Source organism: Heteronotia binoei, chromosome 15 (genome assembly GCF_032191835.1).
Source record: "Heteronotia binoei isolate CCM8104 ecotype False Entrance Well chromosome 15, APGP_CSIRO_Hbin_v1, whole genome shotgun sequence".
Lineage (NCBI taxonomy): Eukaryota > Metazoa > Chordata > Lepidosauria > Squamata > Gekkonidae > Heteronotia > Heteronotia binoei.
The window spans coordinates 41,913,922-41,932,709 of record NC_083237.1 but is presented as its reverse complement, the minus strand read 5'-3'; the positions used below and the strand labels follow the sequence as shown (position 1 = coordinate 41,932,709).

Here is an 18,788-nt window from a genome sequence, read left to right as displayed (position 1 = left end):
GCCAAAGAGTAATTAATGTATGGAATTCACAGCTGCACAAAGTGGTTGTGGCTACAAGCATAGATAGTTTCATGAGGGAATTGAAGAAAGATATTGAGCAGACGTCTGTGAATGGCTATTAGCCACCAGGTATAGATGGAATGCTATGTCTGGTGCAGTAATGTCTTGTATTCTTGGTGCTTGAAGGGGTATAGTGGGAGGACTTTTAGTGTTCTGGCCTGACTAGTGGATCTCCTGCTGGCACTTGAGTTTTGGCTGTGTGACACAGGGTGTTGGGCAAGATGGCTTCCCTTATGTTCTCTTCGGCTCTTATGTAATCATTCAGGAAGGTGTAGAATCTTTTTGCCCCCCCAGTCGGAATGAAGAGGCAGACACAAGTGTTGGGTTTTAAACCGGGCCGCTTTATTGATAATTAACAACTGTAACTGGCAGGGGGGGTGAAAACAACCAGACAAGCCCTGGGGTCAACACCTGGACCCCGCCTTGTCCAAAGGGCGAGCCACCCTGCCCCCAGCACAAACCCGCGTATTCGGGTTGTAACTGAGCGGCCAGGCCTCCAGCCATCACCACCGGGCTGGCATCAATCCCCATGGAGAGATCCACCCAGGTGAGGCTCCCTGTGATCTGCATTCCCCGCACTGAGCCGTTTAGCCCATCTACGGTTCCTGCAGACCACCGCACCAACGGTGCTAGGCCATAGGTGCTCCCCTGGGAAACCCAGTGGCCAAACCTCATCCAGCCTGCGACCAAACTAATACCGTTAACCAAATCATTACCAACCAGACAAGCCCTGGGGTCAACACCTGGACCCCGCCTTGTCCAAAGGGCGAGCCACCCTGCCCCCAGCACAAACCCGCCGTAATCGGGTTGTAACTGAGCGGCCAGGCCTCCAGCCATCACCAACCGGGCTGGCATCAATCCCCATGGAAAGATCCAACCAGGTGAGGCTCCCTGTGATCTGCATCACCGTACTGAGCCGTTTAGCCCATCTACGGTTCCTGCAGACCACCGCACCAACGGTGCTAGGCCATAGGTGCTCCCCTGGGAAACCCTGTGGCCAAACCGCCAAATCTAACCTACTAGGCAGTACAAGGTAGGCGAAAAACACCCCCACAAGTGCCAATTGTGTGGGAGTGAAAAAATTCCTACCTGGCCCCAAAAGGCGACCGGCATACGCCTGTACTGCGAAAGGGAGGGTGGGCGGGCAGAGAGCCGAATAAAACTGCGTAGAAGGAGGCGGGAGCCGGGGCTTATATAGCCCCAGCTCCGCGCCTGAACGAGCACCCGGATGTTGGGTGATTCTGCTGCCCCTCCCTCCTTCCGACGCGGCAAAGACGGCCCCCAGCCTAATAGCCTGCAAGCTGGCTCGGCTGGGAAGGGGCCGGACCTTGCCCCCCCAGTCGGAATGAAGAGGCAGACACAAGTGTTGGGTTTTAAACTGGGCCGCTTTATTGATAATTAACAACTGTAACTGGCAGGGGGGGTGAAAACAACCAGACAAGCCCTGGGGTCAACACCTGGACCCCGCCTTGTCCAAAGGGCGAGCCACCCTGCCCCCAGCACAAACCCGCGTATTCGGGTTGTAACTGAGCGGCCAGGCCTCCAGCCATCACCACCGGGCTGGCATCAATCCCCATGGAGAGATCCACCCAGGTGAGGCTCCCTGTGATCTGCATTCCCCGCACTGAGCCGTTTAGCCCATCTACGGTTCCTGCAGACCACCGCACCAACGGTGCTAGGCCATAGGTGCTCCCCTGGGAAACCCAGTGGCCAAACCTCATCCAGCCACCGCCAATGCCAAGCCTCTGCTTAGGCATTAGCGCCCCAACGGGTGGCCCAGAGCCAACCGCACCCCCTGCCGAATTTCAACTAAAAAGGCCCGGTTACCCGAATCGGATAAATGAGCACCATCCGGCCGATACAGGTCAATTTGATTGACCCGTATGGCCAGATGAGGGAGGAAAATTCCTAGTCCCTCCTCCATGGCCTTCTGAATAGCCCTATTGGCCTTACATCTGGCCCGTTCAATTCCACCCGGCGAAATGGCGTACCTCCACACCCTGCGTGGCAAAATTGCCGACCACACCAATATGACCCCAGGCCACCTGCGACGAATTTCGCGGAGGTCAGCCAACGCCTGCTGGGAAAGAGCTTTCCCACGCAGCAACCCCAGGTCATTCCCTCCCAAGTGAACGACCAGAATGTGTGGAGGCAACGCCCTTCGCTCCCTGAACAGCAGTGGCATGATCCCGGGCCAGCGCAGCCCCCGACGACCCAGCCATTCCACGGTAGCCCATGCACTGAGACCGAGCTGGGTGCCTACAGGAGACCGTCTGGCGAAATGGGCAGCCCAAAAAACCATGCTGTGCCCGCAGATGAGAACCCGCCTTCTCTCACCCCAAGCCACAGCACCTGAAAAACAAAACACAGTCAGCAACATGCACAAAATTTAACCAACCACCCACCTACCTGCTAGGTGACCAGGGGGGGCGCACATAAGCTTATAAGCCGCCGACGGCCATCGGCCGATATGCTGGATGGCAGAGGGCACTTGGCCCATAGAGTAAAACCATCCTGTAAATCGCTAGCATCAGCCCTGCCCGGGTATGTGGCCAATCACTTACTGAGAGCCGGCAGGCGGATGGGGCTGGGCCCCTTTTCCAGGTGGCTGTGAACCGCCGCCGCCGCCTCCGGGGCACTTACCGCCCGCTCCCGGCTTTGCTCTACTGCAGGCCGACAGTGCGTGGGGCCCACTGCACAGCGGACATTCGTGACTAAATTTACAGGAGTCCCTGGGACAGACCCCCTTGGAAGCGAACTCCCAGCACAACAACCGGGGGTGATCCGTCTGGCCCGCGGAGACGCGGGCACCTGGGGTAGTCTGCTGTTGCTGTGATCTCTGTACCAAATGGCCGCTATCGGACCTGTCCCCGGAATTCGGTTTTGCCGGGGCCATCAGCTGCAACCACAGCTGCTGATTTATTTGGTCCCACGGCATTCCCGGATTGACGGCGGCCCGCATTCGGAAGGCTTCGTCGTATTGCAGCCATGCTGCCCCGGCGAAGTCCGAATAGGCCCTATAGACTATGTCTATATATTGAAAGAGGGAAGCCGCCCTAGCCGGTTGTGCCCTTGCAATGACCCCGGCATAGATCAGGAAGCCGGGCAACCAATTTGCCCAGGCCCTGTCAACCTTCCTGCGCTTTATCTTTTCCTTGTCCCTGTCGTCGAGCTCATCCTTGCTTTTCTTCTCGAGCTCCCTAAACAGGAGACCAAAAACATCGACGTACTCCCCACGGAGGATTTTGTTGCGCGTGGCCGCCGTCAGATGCTCCCCCAAAGGCAAAGAAGTGTCGCCATAAGGGAGAGCATGAAAGGGGATACTTGCATAGGGGTTTGGTTGATAGAACCACCCACCCGCTCGAGCTGCCGGCCATGCCCCCTGGAATTGTGCCCCCTGTTGGCCACCCCATGGCAAAATGCCCGGTGTGGGCAATGAGGGAGGGGCTGCGGGGGGCGCCCCAGCGCCCACCTGCTGACCAATAGGGGTAGGAACTGCACTGGACAGCAAACTGGGTGCATGCAAACCCCAAGCCCACGGCTGAGCGGGGCCCAACTGTTCACCGGCGCCTAACCACCCGGGCCCCCATCCCACCCCGCTCGCCCCCAGCAGATGGGGGGTTGGCTGGGCGGGACCCCAAGGCCAACCTTGAACAGGCAGAGTAAGGGGCTTACCACCGACACTCGGAAAGACGCCCGAACCTCCAGGGGGCTGCGTCCCCCCGCTTCCAGACGCCCCGTCACCCGATGGCGTGCCCGATGGGCCTTCGCCCGGATCCTCCTCTTGATCAGGTTCCGACGGCGCTTCGGGCTCCGGCTGCCCACCCTGTAAAGCAGACAGCCGTGCGAGCAATTCTGATTCGAAAGTCAGTCGCGCCGACCGGCCGGTGGCACGGCGACGCCCCTCCCAAATGGGGGCACCCCTGGCAACACGGTCCTGTTCGAGGGCATCCAGGTGACTCATGATAGCGAGTCTGACCCGCTCACTTTGCCCCTGTTCTTCAGCTGGGGCTCCCTGCTGTCCCCGCCCCCGGGGTGGACGGGCAGGCTGCTTGCCTTTTGATTTACCTTGCCCTTTTTTTGGTGCCATCCTGCCAAGTTAAGCAGAAGAACGACAGAGGCTGCAACCACCAGCACCCAACTACCCTTCTCGGCTCCACCCACCTCCACTGGTATGAAGAGAGGGAAGTCCGGTAAGTGCTGCCGGTCAGGACAAAGATCACAGCACCGCCCCAACCAGCCACCCCAAAATCACCAACTCCTCACCTCCTGGGTACACAGGAAGAGAGACGGGGCGTGGGGGGGGGGAGGGGGGGGTGACCTGGGGAAGAGCCTCAGCACCAGGCAGCCCCTAACCTCTAAAATAGGTGTTCAGCTATCCAGAAGAACGCAACCCGGGGGAGGGGAGGGGGAGACTCACCCCACAACCCAAAGACAGAAGCCCAATTCCTCCTCCCAATGGGGGAGTTAAGCATAAAACCGTGGCCCAAAGGTGGGAGAAAAAAGCTCGCCTCCACCCGCCAGAAAAGGAAACTGCCTATGATGGCCAGCCGCCCGCGCTCCCCTTAGCTAGAGGACGCTGCGCGCTGCCCTGATCCAGGACCTCCCAATGAGCCGCGCGGGAAAAAAGCAGCCAGGCCAGCCCCGTCGGACCCAGCCTCCCAAACCAAACCGTCAGCGCTAATAAGCCTCGCAGCGCTCCACGGCCGCCGCACGCGCCTCGCCGCGCACAACAACGCCGCGCCGATCAGCTGTTCGGTGCTGAAGTCCCTCGCCGCCAGGCCTCGCCGACGCAGCACGACGCACGTGGCTCTCTCCCCAGAGAGCCGAATAAAACTGCGTAGAAGGAGGCGGGAGCCGGGGCTTATATAGCCCCAGCTCCGCGCCTGAACGAGCACCCGGATGTTGGGTGATTCTGCTGCCCCTCCCTCCTTCCGACGCGGCAAAGATGGCCCCCAGCCTAATAGCCTGCAAGCTGGCTCGGCTGGGAAGGGGCCGGACCTTACAGGTAAATAAAGCTAGATATACCTCTATCAAAAGTTCTTGACCAAGGGCCAATGGAGAACCACGAGTCTGCTTGGACTTTTTGGGTGATCAGCTAGTCTTCTGCGTTCATTTGTTAGGTAGTGTTGGTTGCTGTGGTCAAGAACTGCATTGGATGGATGAACAGCTGCCTTCAATAAGCACAGCTGCCCTTGACTGGATGCTGTGCCTCACTGTCTCAGTCTCATTCCCTATCCCTTTAAGTTGTGGAGAGAGCCTTACCAACCTAGCCACTCTCTGCATAACATGGGTTGAGAAGTGTCATTCTACAGTTCAGCCAAATCTAGAAAATCTGTGAGGCAAAAAGCCTGCTCATTTTCTTTCTCTTCCCCCCTAGACACGGAAGATGACAAAGAACTACAAAGGGGAAATTATACAGAGAGGACCGAATTTGTCCTTACTGGATTTTTGGACTTCCATGAACTGCAGTCTTTGCTGTAATATTAGTGGGTTATATGGTAGCCCTAGTGGGAAATAGCCTCATCTTTGTTATTATAGGTGCCTGCCCCACTCTACATACACCTATGTATTTTTTTCTTGAAAATCTGTCCTTTCTGGAGATTTGCTACACTTCTATCACCATTCCCAAGATGCTGATCAATGTTGTGATGGGCACCAGGATCAACTCCTATGCAGGATGTCTTTTACAAATGTATTTTTTTGCTCTTTCAGGAGCTGCTGAGTGCTTCCTTTTGACAGTCATGGCATACAACCGTTATGTAGCTATATGCCACCCTTTGCATTATTTCCTCATGATGAGCAAGAGGGTATGTGTTGGGCTTGTAGCTTGCTCACGGCTTGGTGGGAGTATTATAGCTCTCATGCAAACCATGCTGATGGTCAGGTTACATTTCCGCCAATCCAACATTATTGATCACTTTTTCTGTGACATTGTGCCATTAATCAAATTGGCTTGTGGGGATACATCTGTGAATGAGAATGAACTGTTGGTGGTGTCTGCCTTTGTTGTGATGATCCCTTTCATGTTGATTGTAGTCTCATATATTCACATAATCTCCACAATCCTTTCCATGCCTTCAGCAGAGAGTAGGCACAAAGCCTTCTCTATCTGCTCATCCCATCTCATGGTGGTCTCCTTGTTCTATGGGACAAGTAGTGCAACATATTTAGGGAACACAACAGCTTCAGAATCAGGAAGTCAAAGTAATAAGTTTCTCTCCCTTCTCTATATGGTGGTGACCCCAATGTTAAATCCTATAATCAACAGTCTGAGAAATAAGGAGGTGAAAGAAGCCCTCAAACTTCTCATGAGCAAGAGATGAGATTGCTTGCATCTCAGGCACTATTCTTCAGGCTGACTTTTTGTATTTTCCCCTTAAAATAATAAACATTTGAAGGATTTGCTCTCTGAATAGAGTTCCTTAGTACCTTAAATTAGCTCAAAATCTTGGTTAAATATGACTTCATTTCATGAGGTCCACTTGACCACAATTACATAGAATGCATTTGCTGTGAAAAAACCCATAATGGAGTTTCTGAAAAGGTGTGGAATGGCCTTCCTTTAGTGAGACTTTAAAAGCTTTGCAATGACTTTGGATAAGGCTGAAAATTATTGTTAATACATATTATATTTTTTTAAAAAAATGGGAGGAATCAAGTCCCAAATTGGTCCACATAATACAAATGAAGAGAATTGACTGATGTCTCTACGTTTTGTTTAATCTATGATAACAGATTCACATTTGTCATTTTATAATTTTTGTCAGCAAGAGACATACAAGTATGGGGAAAAAAACTGGTAGTTTCTTTTATGTCTCACCTGCACCCCCCCCCCCCCAAAAAAGACATGTGTTTCTCAAAGATCTAATGTGTATAAACAAACACAGGCATGTGAGGAAAATTCCAGAACATTGTAGTCCAGAACATTGTAGAACATTGTAGTCACCCGCTTGGTTGCCAGGATGCCTAGAGACTAAACTCACACACATCTGCCAGGAGAATGTGGGTTTTGTCTACCGAACTGGAAGGGACTTATGAGTACTAATAGCCACAACGTTACAGCAGCATTCTGTGTCTCTGGAGGAGTGCTAACCAGGAGAACAGATCATTTCCAGTCGCTCCGTGTGAGCCCCATCTCGGCGGCTGAAGCGGAAGAAGTTGCGCTGCCAGGAACTGTCCAGGCAAGTGGTTTTCAGCCTTGATCAGAGAATCCATCTTGGGAGGCTAACACCACCAGCAGCTATCTTCCTGCAGTGCCAGACTCCATTACAGCGAAGCGAGAGGCTCACGTACTCAACAGATGTCACCTATGCATAAAGCCATCAAGCTTATCTTAGGTGTGGATCCTACCAGACCACCTAAGCCTTTGTCCAACGGAACCCAAGACAAAGACTGGTGCCAGTAGAAGAATGAAGAGGAGGAAGAACATCTTCACCTAGAGCCAAGTGTCTTTGTCTAGACTGGGCGTTACCCTAGGTAGCAATTTGGCCATCTATTGTCACCTTTTTAGATAAGTTTGTTAGTCTTAAGCACTTCCCACCCAAATAATTTTTCCCATTCTTTTCCCTTAATGGTCATCCTGGAGCCTCCCCCTTGGCCCATTGTTACCTGGAGGTCCAATCAGGTAACTCAGGCCAAGTCCTCTCATTGGCCAGGTATGGTGTCCAATCAGGTGCCACCAATAAACTGGCTATTGGTTACTGCATAAGTCCAGCCCTTATGGTCATTGTAGAGCCTCCCCTTTTCTGAGGTCATGTACCAGCTGACCACCTGTCATCCGCCCCGTACCTCCCATCCCCTGAGGGCTCAAGGTAGACCTTATAACCTGTGGTCCAGCTCCACACAGGTGTGCATCTAGTAGTATCCCAGTTCCACTGTCTAGATACATCCCCGATTCCTGATCAGTTGAGGGTCCCTTCCTCCTAGTCCTTGTTCGTCACCATTGGAGCCTTCCTTGAAGACTACGATCGGTAATTATCACCCTGTTTGTCCATCCTTGTGTTATCTCTGCATTGTTTTACTTAATTAGTGTCCCTGGTAAATTTAAGCAATAATTTCTGGACGTGTATCCTGTATACATAGATTCTAGATCCTTTTAAAGCCAGGTTTCCACCTGTCAATTCCCCAACCTCGTTTTGAGGGCATTTTGGCTTACAGGCAGACCTAGCTAATTTGTCTTTATCTTACTCCTTCAAGAAGCTCAATGTGCCAGACATGTTTCTCCCTTTCCTATTCTATCCTCACAATAGTACAGGTAAAACAGGAAGTTTCCTGGCAGAGTGGAAATTTGAAGCTGATTTTTCCATAGCCTAAGCTAGCAACCACTACACCACACATACATCCTCCAGGGTTAACCATGCCACAATATCCAGACTGGACCACTGAACACAATACAGCTGTATCCAGACCTGACCACTGAACACAATACAGCTGTATCCAGACCTGACCACTGAACACAGTACTTTAAAGTTCTTTAAAAAGACAGAGACTACTTTTAATTAGGGAAAAAAATGTTATAATGAATGACTATACAACTGAGAATATATCCCCAAGAAACATACAGCCAGAAGTATTGTTATGTTGATATAGCACCATTGTCAATTAACTCATTTTTGAAAAAGAACAACCCTACTTGGAGTAAGGAAACTGTCAGTCCTATTCAAACTGTGGAGATATTTGCATGGGTGGGAGCAAGTGTTTATAGGGAACAAAACAACAATAAAGAATCCAAAGAATGTATCCTAATGTGGATGTGGACTAAGAGGCTGAAATTTCTGTTTCTGTTTACTCTCAACACAGGTAAGGCACAGCAATTCTTGTTCTGCTGCACTGCTTACTTTTATCATTGTACAAAATGCAAAAGAGTAGAAAGAAAGAACCTTTTCTCCATAATACTAGACCTTGGGTGCATTCAGTAAAGTTGATGGGCAAAGGACTTAGAATGGACAAAGGAAAATACTTTACTCACTGAGTAATTAAAATTTGGAGTTCATTGCGAGTGATGGCCACAAGGACAGATGCCTTTAAAAGAACATCAGAGAGGGTCATGGGGGAGTGGTCCATCCATGGCTGCAAGCCTCAGTGACTAAAAGTTTCTTCTACCTTCAGTGACAATAAACCTCTGATTAACAGTGCTATGAAGCAGCATCAGAAGAAGAAGGCCTTGTTTGTTGGCCCTCCAGGGAAGTTGTTTGGCTACTATGCAAAGTAGGATAGCAGACCAGATGGACCACTGTTTTGATCCAGCAAGGATCCTCTTATAGTTTTCTGCACTGCAGTTTGGTGTTTTTTTTCATTCCACCAAAGCATCTTTTCTTTACTTCCTATGTTTGTATAGTAAGTGGTTTAGTTGTGCTTACATAAGAATGTGAACAGTTTATATAATGGTCCATTTGGTTAAGCATCTTTTCCCACACAATGGCCAAACAAATTCTTCCAGAAGGACTGCAAGCAGAACTGCAAGGACCTCTGCAGAGCTCTCCTCTATCACCTCCCAACACTACTATTTAAAAATCTTCCTAGTTTGTATATGGAGAATCCATTCAGTCCCTTTCACTAATGATCGAACCACTTTAAAAAAAAAATATTACTGTGTTCAAAAGGCATACTTGCAGGGAAGGATGTGTGGAATAAAGTAATTTACTTTATTCCAAATTCTAGTTTGTTTAATTGAAGAGTATTTTTCACAAATCTATATATTTTTTTAAAAAATCTACCTATACAGTTGAGAATGACAGACATAATTATTTTAATCCTGACACTAACCTTGTAAAATTTAGGCTGAGAGAGAAAGTATAACAGGTCCACTTGTATTCAGTGAGCTTCCAAATGGAGCAGGGATTCAAATTCAGGTCCTTGCCTGACACTCTTAACTACCAGGAAAATGTGTACTAGGTTCAACATGTAAATAATTGATTTGAAATGTCTGACGTTTCTAGATTATTACCATTTAAGTGACTGAAATTAACATGATTGTTGATTTAGCATTATCAATACTTTCTGGGAAACAGTCTAGTTTTCTGAATAGCTTTCCCTCCTTAAACTGTTTCAAACTACAGCCCTTCTACTTAGTCCTTATTGACTGATATAAATCACACAAATTTGCATTAAGAGCTTGCATGAAAGAGATACTTGGATCATAGAGAGGAATTGAAGTTGCAGGGTTATTGGCTTCTATTAAGTTCAAGGAATCTAGGTCGAAAAACACCCCTTGCCTTATCCTTTTAGTTCATTGGTGTTCAAACAAGCACCCCTTTGATAAGCACCCCCTTGCCTTATCCCTGAAGCTTATTTGTGTTCCAACAACACCTGCAAGAGTCTTCTTTCTCTTCCCCTCTTCCTGGTGGTGGAAAGTGCCATGAGGTCACAGTCAATTTATGGCAACCTCAGAGGGTGTTCAAAGCAAGATGAACAGAGGTGGTTTGCCATTGCTTGCTTGTCTCTGTGTAGCAACCCTGGACTTCCTTGGTAGTCTTTAACCCAAGAACAACTCAGGGCTGCCTTTCCTAACTATCAGTATATGACAAAGTTAGGCTAGGCTGGTCCATCCAAATCAGGTCCACCCTTTTCCTTTTATCAAGAGCTTTTATCCAGCTGCCTTCTAATTCCCTTTCCCTACTCAGAAGTAGTCATGCTGTTTTTTTTCCCCTGCTTGTGAGAAAACAAACTGTTTCTTTTCCCTTACCTAAGTATAGCTGTGTAACTTCCCAGGAAAGTATTAATCAGTGCATTCAGCAAGCTAAGTGTAGAGGTTAAGAGCAGCAGATTCTACCTGAAGAACTGGGTTTGATTTCCCACTCTATGGGCATTTTCTCACTGACCTTAATCAGCAGCGACGTCCCTCTTCACCGCGCAGGATCTGTGTGGATTTCACACCAATTGCTGCGGAGCACCCAGAAGAGCCGCAAAGTCCTGCGGCTTTTGCGGCGCAAATGGAAACTGGTTTTTGGCGGTTTCCATTTGTGCCGCAAAAGCCGCGGGACTTTGCGGCTCTTCCGGGTGCTCTGCAGCAATTGGTGCAAAATCCGTGCAGATCCTGCGCGGTGAAGAGGGACGTCGCTGCCGATTAAGGTCAGTGAGAAAACACCCTACATGAAACCTGATGGGGAACCTTGGACCAGTCTCAGCCCCACCTATGTACTGTTCCCTCTAAGATGAGTTAGTGTGAGTTGGCTCAGGAACAATGGCCCCAGAGCAAACTAATGTAAGCAGTAGCTCACAAAGTAGGGTATTTGATCGCAAAACTCCACAGCTTGAACGGAGGAGCCTGTTGTGGGAGAGGAAGGGAATGGGACTGTAAGCCACTTTCAGATTCCTTAAGGTAGAGAAAAGTGAAGTATAACAACCAGTTCTTCCTCTTCTTCCATTGAAGCCCATGGGATTAGAAGGGTGTAGTTCTGCCTACGACTGTCTCCATTGCTTTTTCAGAAAGGCTATCTCTTGCTATCATGGTCTGTTTCCTGATGGAAGTGGTAATTCAGCCACATGGAAAGCCTGTTAGCACCTGCCCATTTTCTGAAGCCCAACTCTAACTGGCTCCGCTGCTATACAAATGATAATCTGAACTGTTATGCTATTCGTGGAATATGCTTATTAAAACTGTGTCTCAGAGAATGAACTAAACATTCTATGGTGGCATATTTTTTTTTAAAAAAAGAGCAAAATGTTTACAGCACAGGTTGCTATATAGAATTAATCTAAAAGGCATTCTATTTTTCTTAGCAAAATTCTTGTGCCATACTCCATATGACATTTTTAGTCATAACAAGTCAAAAGGTCATCCAAATTATAATAATGTCCTCCAACGATTTTTGGATTCTCATTTTCCTTGTGCCATGAATAATTACATATGCATTTTATATGTTTCCTTGTGTTGAAAGTCATTGTTGTATTTACATAATTAAAGATAGGATAACAGAAATAGTTTGATATAGGTTGATGTGGGAATCCATGGACACTAAAGTGACCATGTAAACACTTAAAGATTTGACCTAAACAGTATTTTTGCTGGTGAAAAAGGGAAGTGAGGTCTGCACTGATGACTCAAAGATTCTATGCTGGGCACCATGGGACCTCTATGGTCAAAAACCATCTATAAGTGTGGGCTGTAGCAAAGAGAAGGGTTGGATGAGATGGAGAAAAAATGCTGCCTGGATCTAATCCTTGCTATGAAAGTCTTAGCAGAATCACAATTTCCACGTTCCTTGAAATTAAAGGACTTAAAGGCATGCAGCTCACCATAGGACTATAAATTAAATATTAATCACCAATGTTTGTTTTCTGTCATTGTTCTACACCAGCTGCAACTAAAAATGATACAAGAGAATCACACTGCATTATCTGACTTCATATTTGTTGGATACTCTGAACTCCCAGTTCTAGAAGAGTTGCTGTTTGCGGTGTTCCTCTTGATCTACATGAGTATCATAACAGGAAATGGACTTATCATTTACATTATTATGACTGATCCTATCCTTGATACCCCAATGTATTTCTTTTTGAAGAACCTGGCCTTCCTAGAGATCCTCTACACTTCAGTCACTCTTCCAAAAATGCTGGTCAATTTTGTGGCACAAAATAAGACCATCTCATTTGTTGGCTGCGCTGCCCAGATCTACTTCATACTTTTTCTCGGAAGCATTGAGTGTTTCCTTCTGGCTGCTATGGCCTATGACCGATATGTAGCCATATGTAACCCCTTGCATTATAAACTCATAATATGTAAAGAACTCTGTTTAGTACTTGTTACTGGGTCGTTTATTATCCCCATGCCTATCCATATGGGGCAGATATACCTACTGTTTACCTTGCCCTATTGTGGCACTCGTGAAATTAACAACTTCTTCTGTGATGTCCTACCTGTGCTGGAGCTGGCCTGTGCAGATACCATTGCAAATGAAGTTTACAGGGTTGTAGCCTCTGCACTAATCATAGTCCTCCCTTTTTGTCTTATCTTTGCTTCTTATGTCAAAATAATATCTGTAATTCTGAAGATGTCTTCAGTTGAAAGTCGGAAGAAAGTGTTTGCCACATGCTCTTCACATATTATTGTGGTATCTCTTTTCTATGGGTCAGGAACTATTGTCTATGTAAGTCCCAGGTCAAAAGAGACATTGATTGTGAACAAATTGCTTTCCTTGTTCTACACCATTTTGATTCCTATGCTTAACCCCATCATCTATAGTCTGAGAAATGAAGAAGTGAAGGTTTCCTTGAGAAAATTGTTTAGAAAGTGTTAGCCTGATTGTATCTCATAGGGTTGTTGAGAAAAAGAAAGGTGAAGAGGACCATGGTACTTAATGTTGTCTCTGGTTTTAATAGAAAAAAAGATAGTGGATATTGCCCCCCAAGTCAGAATGAAGAGGCTGACACAGTGTTGGATGAAAAATACGGGTTGCTTTATTAAACATAACTTGAACTAGCAGGAATAGCAAGAGGTCTAGGCCTAACAGGACAAGCCCTGGGGTCAAACCCAGGACCCCGCCTTGTCCTGGGAGGACCAGTCACCCTGCCTCCAGCACAGGCCCAATATCATCTGGCTGGTGCTGACCAGCCAGGCCCAAACTCCACCTCCACTTAGGCCGGCATCCAACTTACTGGAAGGATCCACCCCAGTGAGGCTTTGTCGTGATCTGCACTCCCCGCATTGAGCCGTAAAGCCCATCTGCAGTTCGTACAGACCACCAGCACCAACTGGTGCAGAGCCATAGGTGCTCCCCTAAAATACTGTAGCCAATACCTCATCCTGCCAAGCGACCAACTAACAACTCCTCCCCAAACTCTACTCTAACCAGCAGTACAAGGTAGGTGAAAAACAAATTCACTTATGCCAATCCAGTGAAAATGAAAAAAATCCTACCTGGCCCCTAATAAGGCGACCAGTAAAACCTGTACTGCATAGGGTGGGCAGGCAGGCCAAGAGCCAGAAAGAACTGTGTTGTTCGGGGTGGGGGAGGGGCTTTATAGCCCTGACACCACGCCCCCTCAGCTTCCCGTGCTGTTGGGGAGCCGACGCCAGCCTTCCCTCCTTCTGGGAGGGCAAACCCAGCCCCCAGCCTGAAAGCGGTGATGCCGTTTGGCTGGGAGGGGGCCGACTTGCCCCCCCCAATCAGAATGAAGAGGCTGACACAGTGTTGGATGAAAAAAACGGGCCACTTTATTAATAATAATAATAATAATAATAATAATGATAATAATAATAACTTTATTTTTATATCCCGCCCTCCCCCGCCGAGGCGGGCTCAGGGCGGCTAACAGACATGGAGATCACCACCGATCCATCTGCTGTATAGTGGGGGGTGTAACCCATCGCTGCCGCCATAGATGCAGCCTCAATTTGGAATGAATGGGTCCCAAATTTGACACCCCCGAAACCCAGCTCAGCCAGGACTCTCCCGGTCACTGCCCAAAATCGATACTTTGTGAGGGGAGGGCCCTCCAGATGCCGAAACAAAGGGCCCTCACCCCTGAGCACAATATATCGCTCCAAAGCTTTGACTGGGCATAGCTCAGCTGCAGCACATTGGCCGATCACAATGACCGTCCCTTTCTGATGCTGGTCGGTTTTCGACCACCGTACTGTCAGCTTAACCTGCCCCCCTACAAATTTTACATCACCAGCGCACAGAGCCCGGCCCGAATGATCTGCCTTCGACTGCACCACCAGCTCACTGATCCATAGTGCCCCAAAAAAGGCAACCAAGGAAGCCGCGTGGAAAAGAGAGGCCTCAAACGAAGAGGAACACACCTCCGGCCAAACCCTGTGAAGCCCCTGCAGCACTGAAGGAGATATTGGCTGCCGTGTGTCTGCCTTGGGCCCCCTCTCTCTTGATCAGCCCTCCAGCATCTTCCTAACCCTAAAATCGCAGGTGCTCTCAGGAAAGCCCTGTGCTTTACTAACAAAAGCCAGCGCAGCCGATTGCCCCTTGATGGATTTCAGCCCTAGCCCCTTCTCCTTCTGGTAGACACAAAATTAAATAATGTGAGCCACCGGTTCCGGCCAGCTGTCCGGAAGCTCCGCAGCCCTCCTGAAAGCCCGGAACTGTAATTCTGCCCTCGCATAGGCTTTTTGGGTACTAGGTGCTAGAGCTAGTTGAATTGCCCTACCGGCTTCCGCCTCCCAATCTGCCAAAGCTCCGGTGGCATTCGTGCAGGTTGCTGGTCTGCTTCCGGAGCAAGCAGGCGAAAACATTCCACCTGTTGGCAATATAAAGCGTTCGCCACCCAATTACAAACTCCCGGAACATGCCAGGCAAGAGGCAACGCAATATAAAAGATCGCACCAAATTCATTACCACAACTGATTTTGATGACAAGGAATTGATAACATGTACGACAGCCATGTTGTCACACCAGAAATGCACTGTATGGTTGGCCAACTGATCTCCCCAAAGCCATACAGCTACCACGATGGGAAAAAACTCCAAAAAGGTTAAGTCCTGACATAACCCACTGCTCAACCACGCCACGGGCCATTGCTCCGCGCACCAATGCCCCCTGAAATATACTCCAAAACCGGTGGCCCTGTCTGCATCTGAGGATATTTGGAGCTCCGCTTCTAACCTCAAGTCATCACGCCAAAATGAAATTCTGTTGAAGGAACTCAAAAATTCCTCCCATACTTCCAAGTCCATTCGCATACCGGCGATCATTCGCACTCTGCGGTGAGGGAGCCTCAGAGACCTCATTGCGTCACATAGGTGTCGCAAAAATGCCCTACCCGGGGCTACAACTTTGCACGCAAAGTTGAGATGCCTCACCAGCTGCTGAAGCTCCAACAGCGTCACCTTGCACTGCTGTTTAAGAGAAGCCAACCTGACACTAAGGCCCACCACTTTGTCAGCCGGCAGCCCTGAGGTTTGCTGCGTGGTGTCCAACTCAATGCCTAAAAAGGTAATGACTGAACTGGGGCCCTCTGTCTTCTCATGTGCCAATGGCACCCCAAGTTCCCAGGCAAGGTCCTCGAATGAATGCAATAATCTGGCACATTTTCCAGACCCGGCGAGACCCACGAAAAGGTAGTCATCCAGGTAATGAACGGTGTCGTTCAACCCCAACCTTGCCCGCAATGCCCATTCCATAAAGGAACTAAACCTTTCAAAAGCAGCACAGGACACTGAACAGCCCATGGGTAGGGCCCTATCCATGTAGTACTTCCCCTCAAATGCAAAACCCAGCAAATCAAAGTCCTTTGGGTGTACTGGCAGAAGATGAAATGCAGACTTAATGTCGCATTTTGCCATTTTGGCCCCCACACCGCAACCCCAAACCACTTTGATCGCTTTATCAAAGGAGGTGTACCTGATGGAACAAAGAACTTCCAGAATGGCATCATTCACTGATCCACCCCTGGGGTAAGACAAATGATGTATCAGGTGGTATTCCCCCGGCGCTTTCTTAGGCACCACTCCTAAGGGGGATACCCGTAATGTGGGTATTGGCGGGGTCTCAAATGGGCCAATGACTCTCCCTTCCAAACATTCCTTCGCTATTTTGGCCTTGACTATGTGTTCCATTCCTATCACTGAGTGCAGATTAGGGGCCGAACCAGGGACCCTAGGTCCCTGGTACAGAATCCTAAATCCATGAGTAAAACCATCCATCAGATAATCCTTATCAGCCACCAAGGGGTAACTAGCCAACAGCCTTTTAAGTACCCTCAGACCAATGGGACTGGGTTCCTTTTCCAGGTGGCTGTTAGCTACCCCCCCCCTCCAGGGTGCTTGGTGCCAGCCTTCGCTTTTGATCTACTGCAGACTGAAAAGGCATGATGCCCCCCGTACAGCGGGCACTCATGTTTGAATTTGCAGGCCTTCCTGGAACACACGCCCTTGGACGTAAATTCCACACAGAGAAGCTGGGGTTGAACCTACTGGCCCGCCACACTGCAGGCCCCTGTGCTGTTCTGTTGTCTATGTACTAGGTGCCCGCTATTGGCCCTGTTCCCTGTATTGGGCTTCACAGGGGACATCAACTGGAGCCAAAGCTGCTGTTTGATTTGATCCCAAGGGAGCCCCGGATTGACTGCAGCCCTCATCCTAAAGACTTCATTGTATTGTAACCACGCTGCACCAACGAAATCCGTATACGCACGGTGCACTATGTCACAATACTAAAACAATGCCGCAGACCATAAAGGCTGCGCCTCTGCTATGACGTCCGCATAAATCAGGAAACCCAGCAACCAGTTGGACCAGGTCCTGTCCACCTTAAGTTTCAGCTTCTCTTTCTCCTTATCGTCGAGCTCCTCCTTGTCTTTCTTTTCGAGCTCTCTAAAGAGAAGACTGAACACATCCACATATTTGCCCCTCAAGATCTTATCCTGAGTTGCAAACCATCAAATGATCCCCCAGTGGCAGAGCAGTGTCGCCGTATGGCAGGACATGGAAGGGGATGGACCCATACGGATTGGGTGGACAATGCCAGGTACTCAACTGATAACCCAGCCACCCACCTTGCTGAGACAACTGGTGCTGTCCCCCCCACGGCAGTACCCCCGTTGTGTCAGCTTGTGTTCAAATTGATATTAACCAGAATGCCTAAACTGTTGTATTGCTTACTAACCCTGTGAACTGTAACTATAATTTAGATGTGAGAGCAGGAGGAGTGGGGGGGGGGGGGAAGAGGAGCTTGGCGCCAAGAGCTGTAAAGGTGTTTGAAGTGCAAACTATGTGGCCAGCTCTCAGCTGTTGTATTATCCTCGCTGCAAGGCCGCCTGTGGGGGAGAGAGAACGGATGCGGCTAGCTATGCAAGATATCAGTGTGTGAACCTCGCACCTCTTAGAAGTAGAATGCAACGGTATTGTGAGAATGATTTAAACCCCCTAGCTTTGATCCTGGGCCATAAAGGCCAGCTAGTATGTGTGTACCTTATCACTTTCAAAGAACTCTCGTAGCAGTAACATGTATGTATCCAATAAATGAAACTTATTTTCAAATGGAAAGAGTCTGTCCGTTGTTGGAGCGTCCATGAACCCTACGCTGACACGTTGTCCCTGCAGAAGCGGCGGAGCCTTGTGACGAAGTTGTGGCCATCCCTTGCCCAGAGGGTTGTGAAACAGGCCCAACAAAACCCTGGTATTGAGGCACTGCACAAGGCAGGCCCCATGCCCAGGAGGATCCAGCCTGCACCTGTTGCCCTAAAGGCCCCAACTGTCCTGACGATACCACTACCGGACCTGCCAAGCCCTGCAGGGCACTAGGCTGGACCGGGCCCCATGGCCAGCTTGGCAACTGAGGTTGTGCTGGGGACTTACCCGTTACCCTCGAAGGGCAAACCACCACTGCCACAGCCGGAGCTGGATGCACTACTTCCCCTTCCGTTCCATGAGTGCCGCACTCCCTTCTGCCTACCACCTCCATATCAGCCTTGTCTTCCTGGTCAGGCTCCTGCTGCACGTCCACACCAACCGTTGTACCCTGCAAAGCAGAAAGGCGACCCAGGACCTCTTTTTCAAAAGTCAATTTGGAAGACCACCCGGACGCCCAGCAATGCCCCTCCCATGTAGGAGCCCCTGCCATGCCCCTCTGCTGCTCCAGCATGTCCAGTTGCCCAATAATGGCCTGCCTAAGGTGGGTCTCCTCGCCCAGGTCCCTGGGGGAAGTGGGCTGCTGGGTTCTCTTTTTTGCAGACTGCTTCCCCTTGGACGTGCCCTGACCCTCCTTGGGCACCATGCCACCTCTACTTAACCTGTCCCCGAAAAACACACCCCCACCAGATGATTTCC

General features: G+C 49.3%; 1 protein-coding gene across 1 annotated transcript; it reads left to right on the top strand.

Annotated features, from left to right (window-relative positions):
* The first annotated feature begins 12,341 nt into the window (after positions 1-12,341).
* Positions 12,342-13,301, top strand: LOC132583572 (olfactory receptor 10A7-like). The gene has a single exon (XM_060255194.1). The coding sequence runs from the start codon at positions 12,375-12,377 to the stop codon at positions 13,299-13,301; it is 927 nt and encodes a 308-aa protein (XP_060111177.1). The 5' UTR covers positions 12,342-12,374.
* Positions 13,302-18,788: the final 5,487 nt, after the last annotated feature.

What these genes read in the sequence shown, in the direction of transcription:
- LOC132583572 (XM_060255194.1), top strand. Translation starts at nt 12,375, where the DNA reads ATGATACAAGAGAATCACACTGCATTATCTGACTTCATATTTGTTGGA.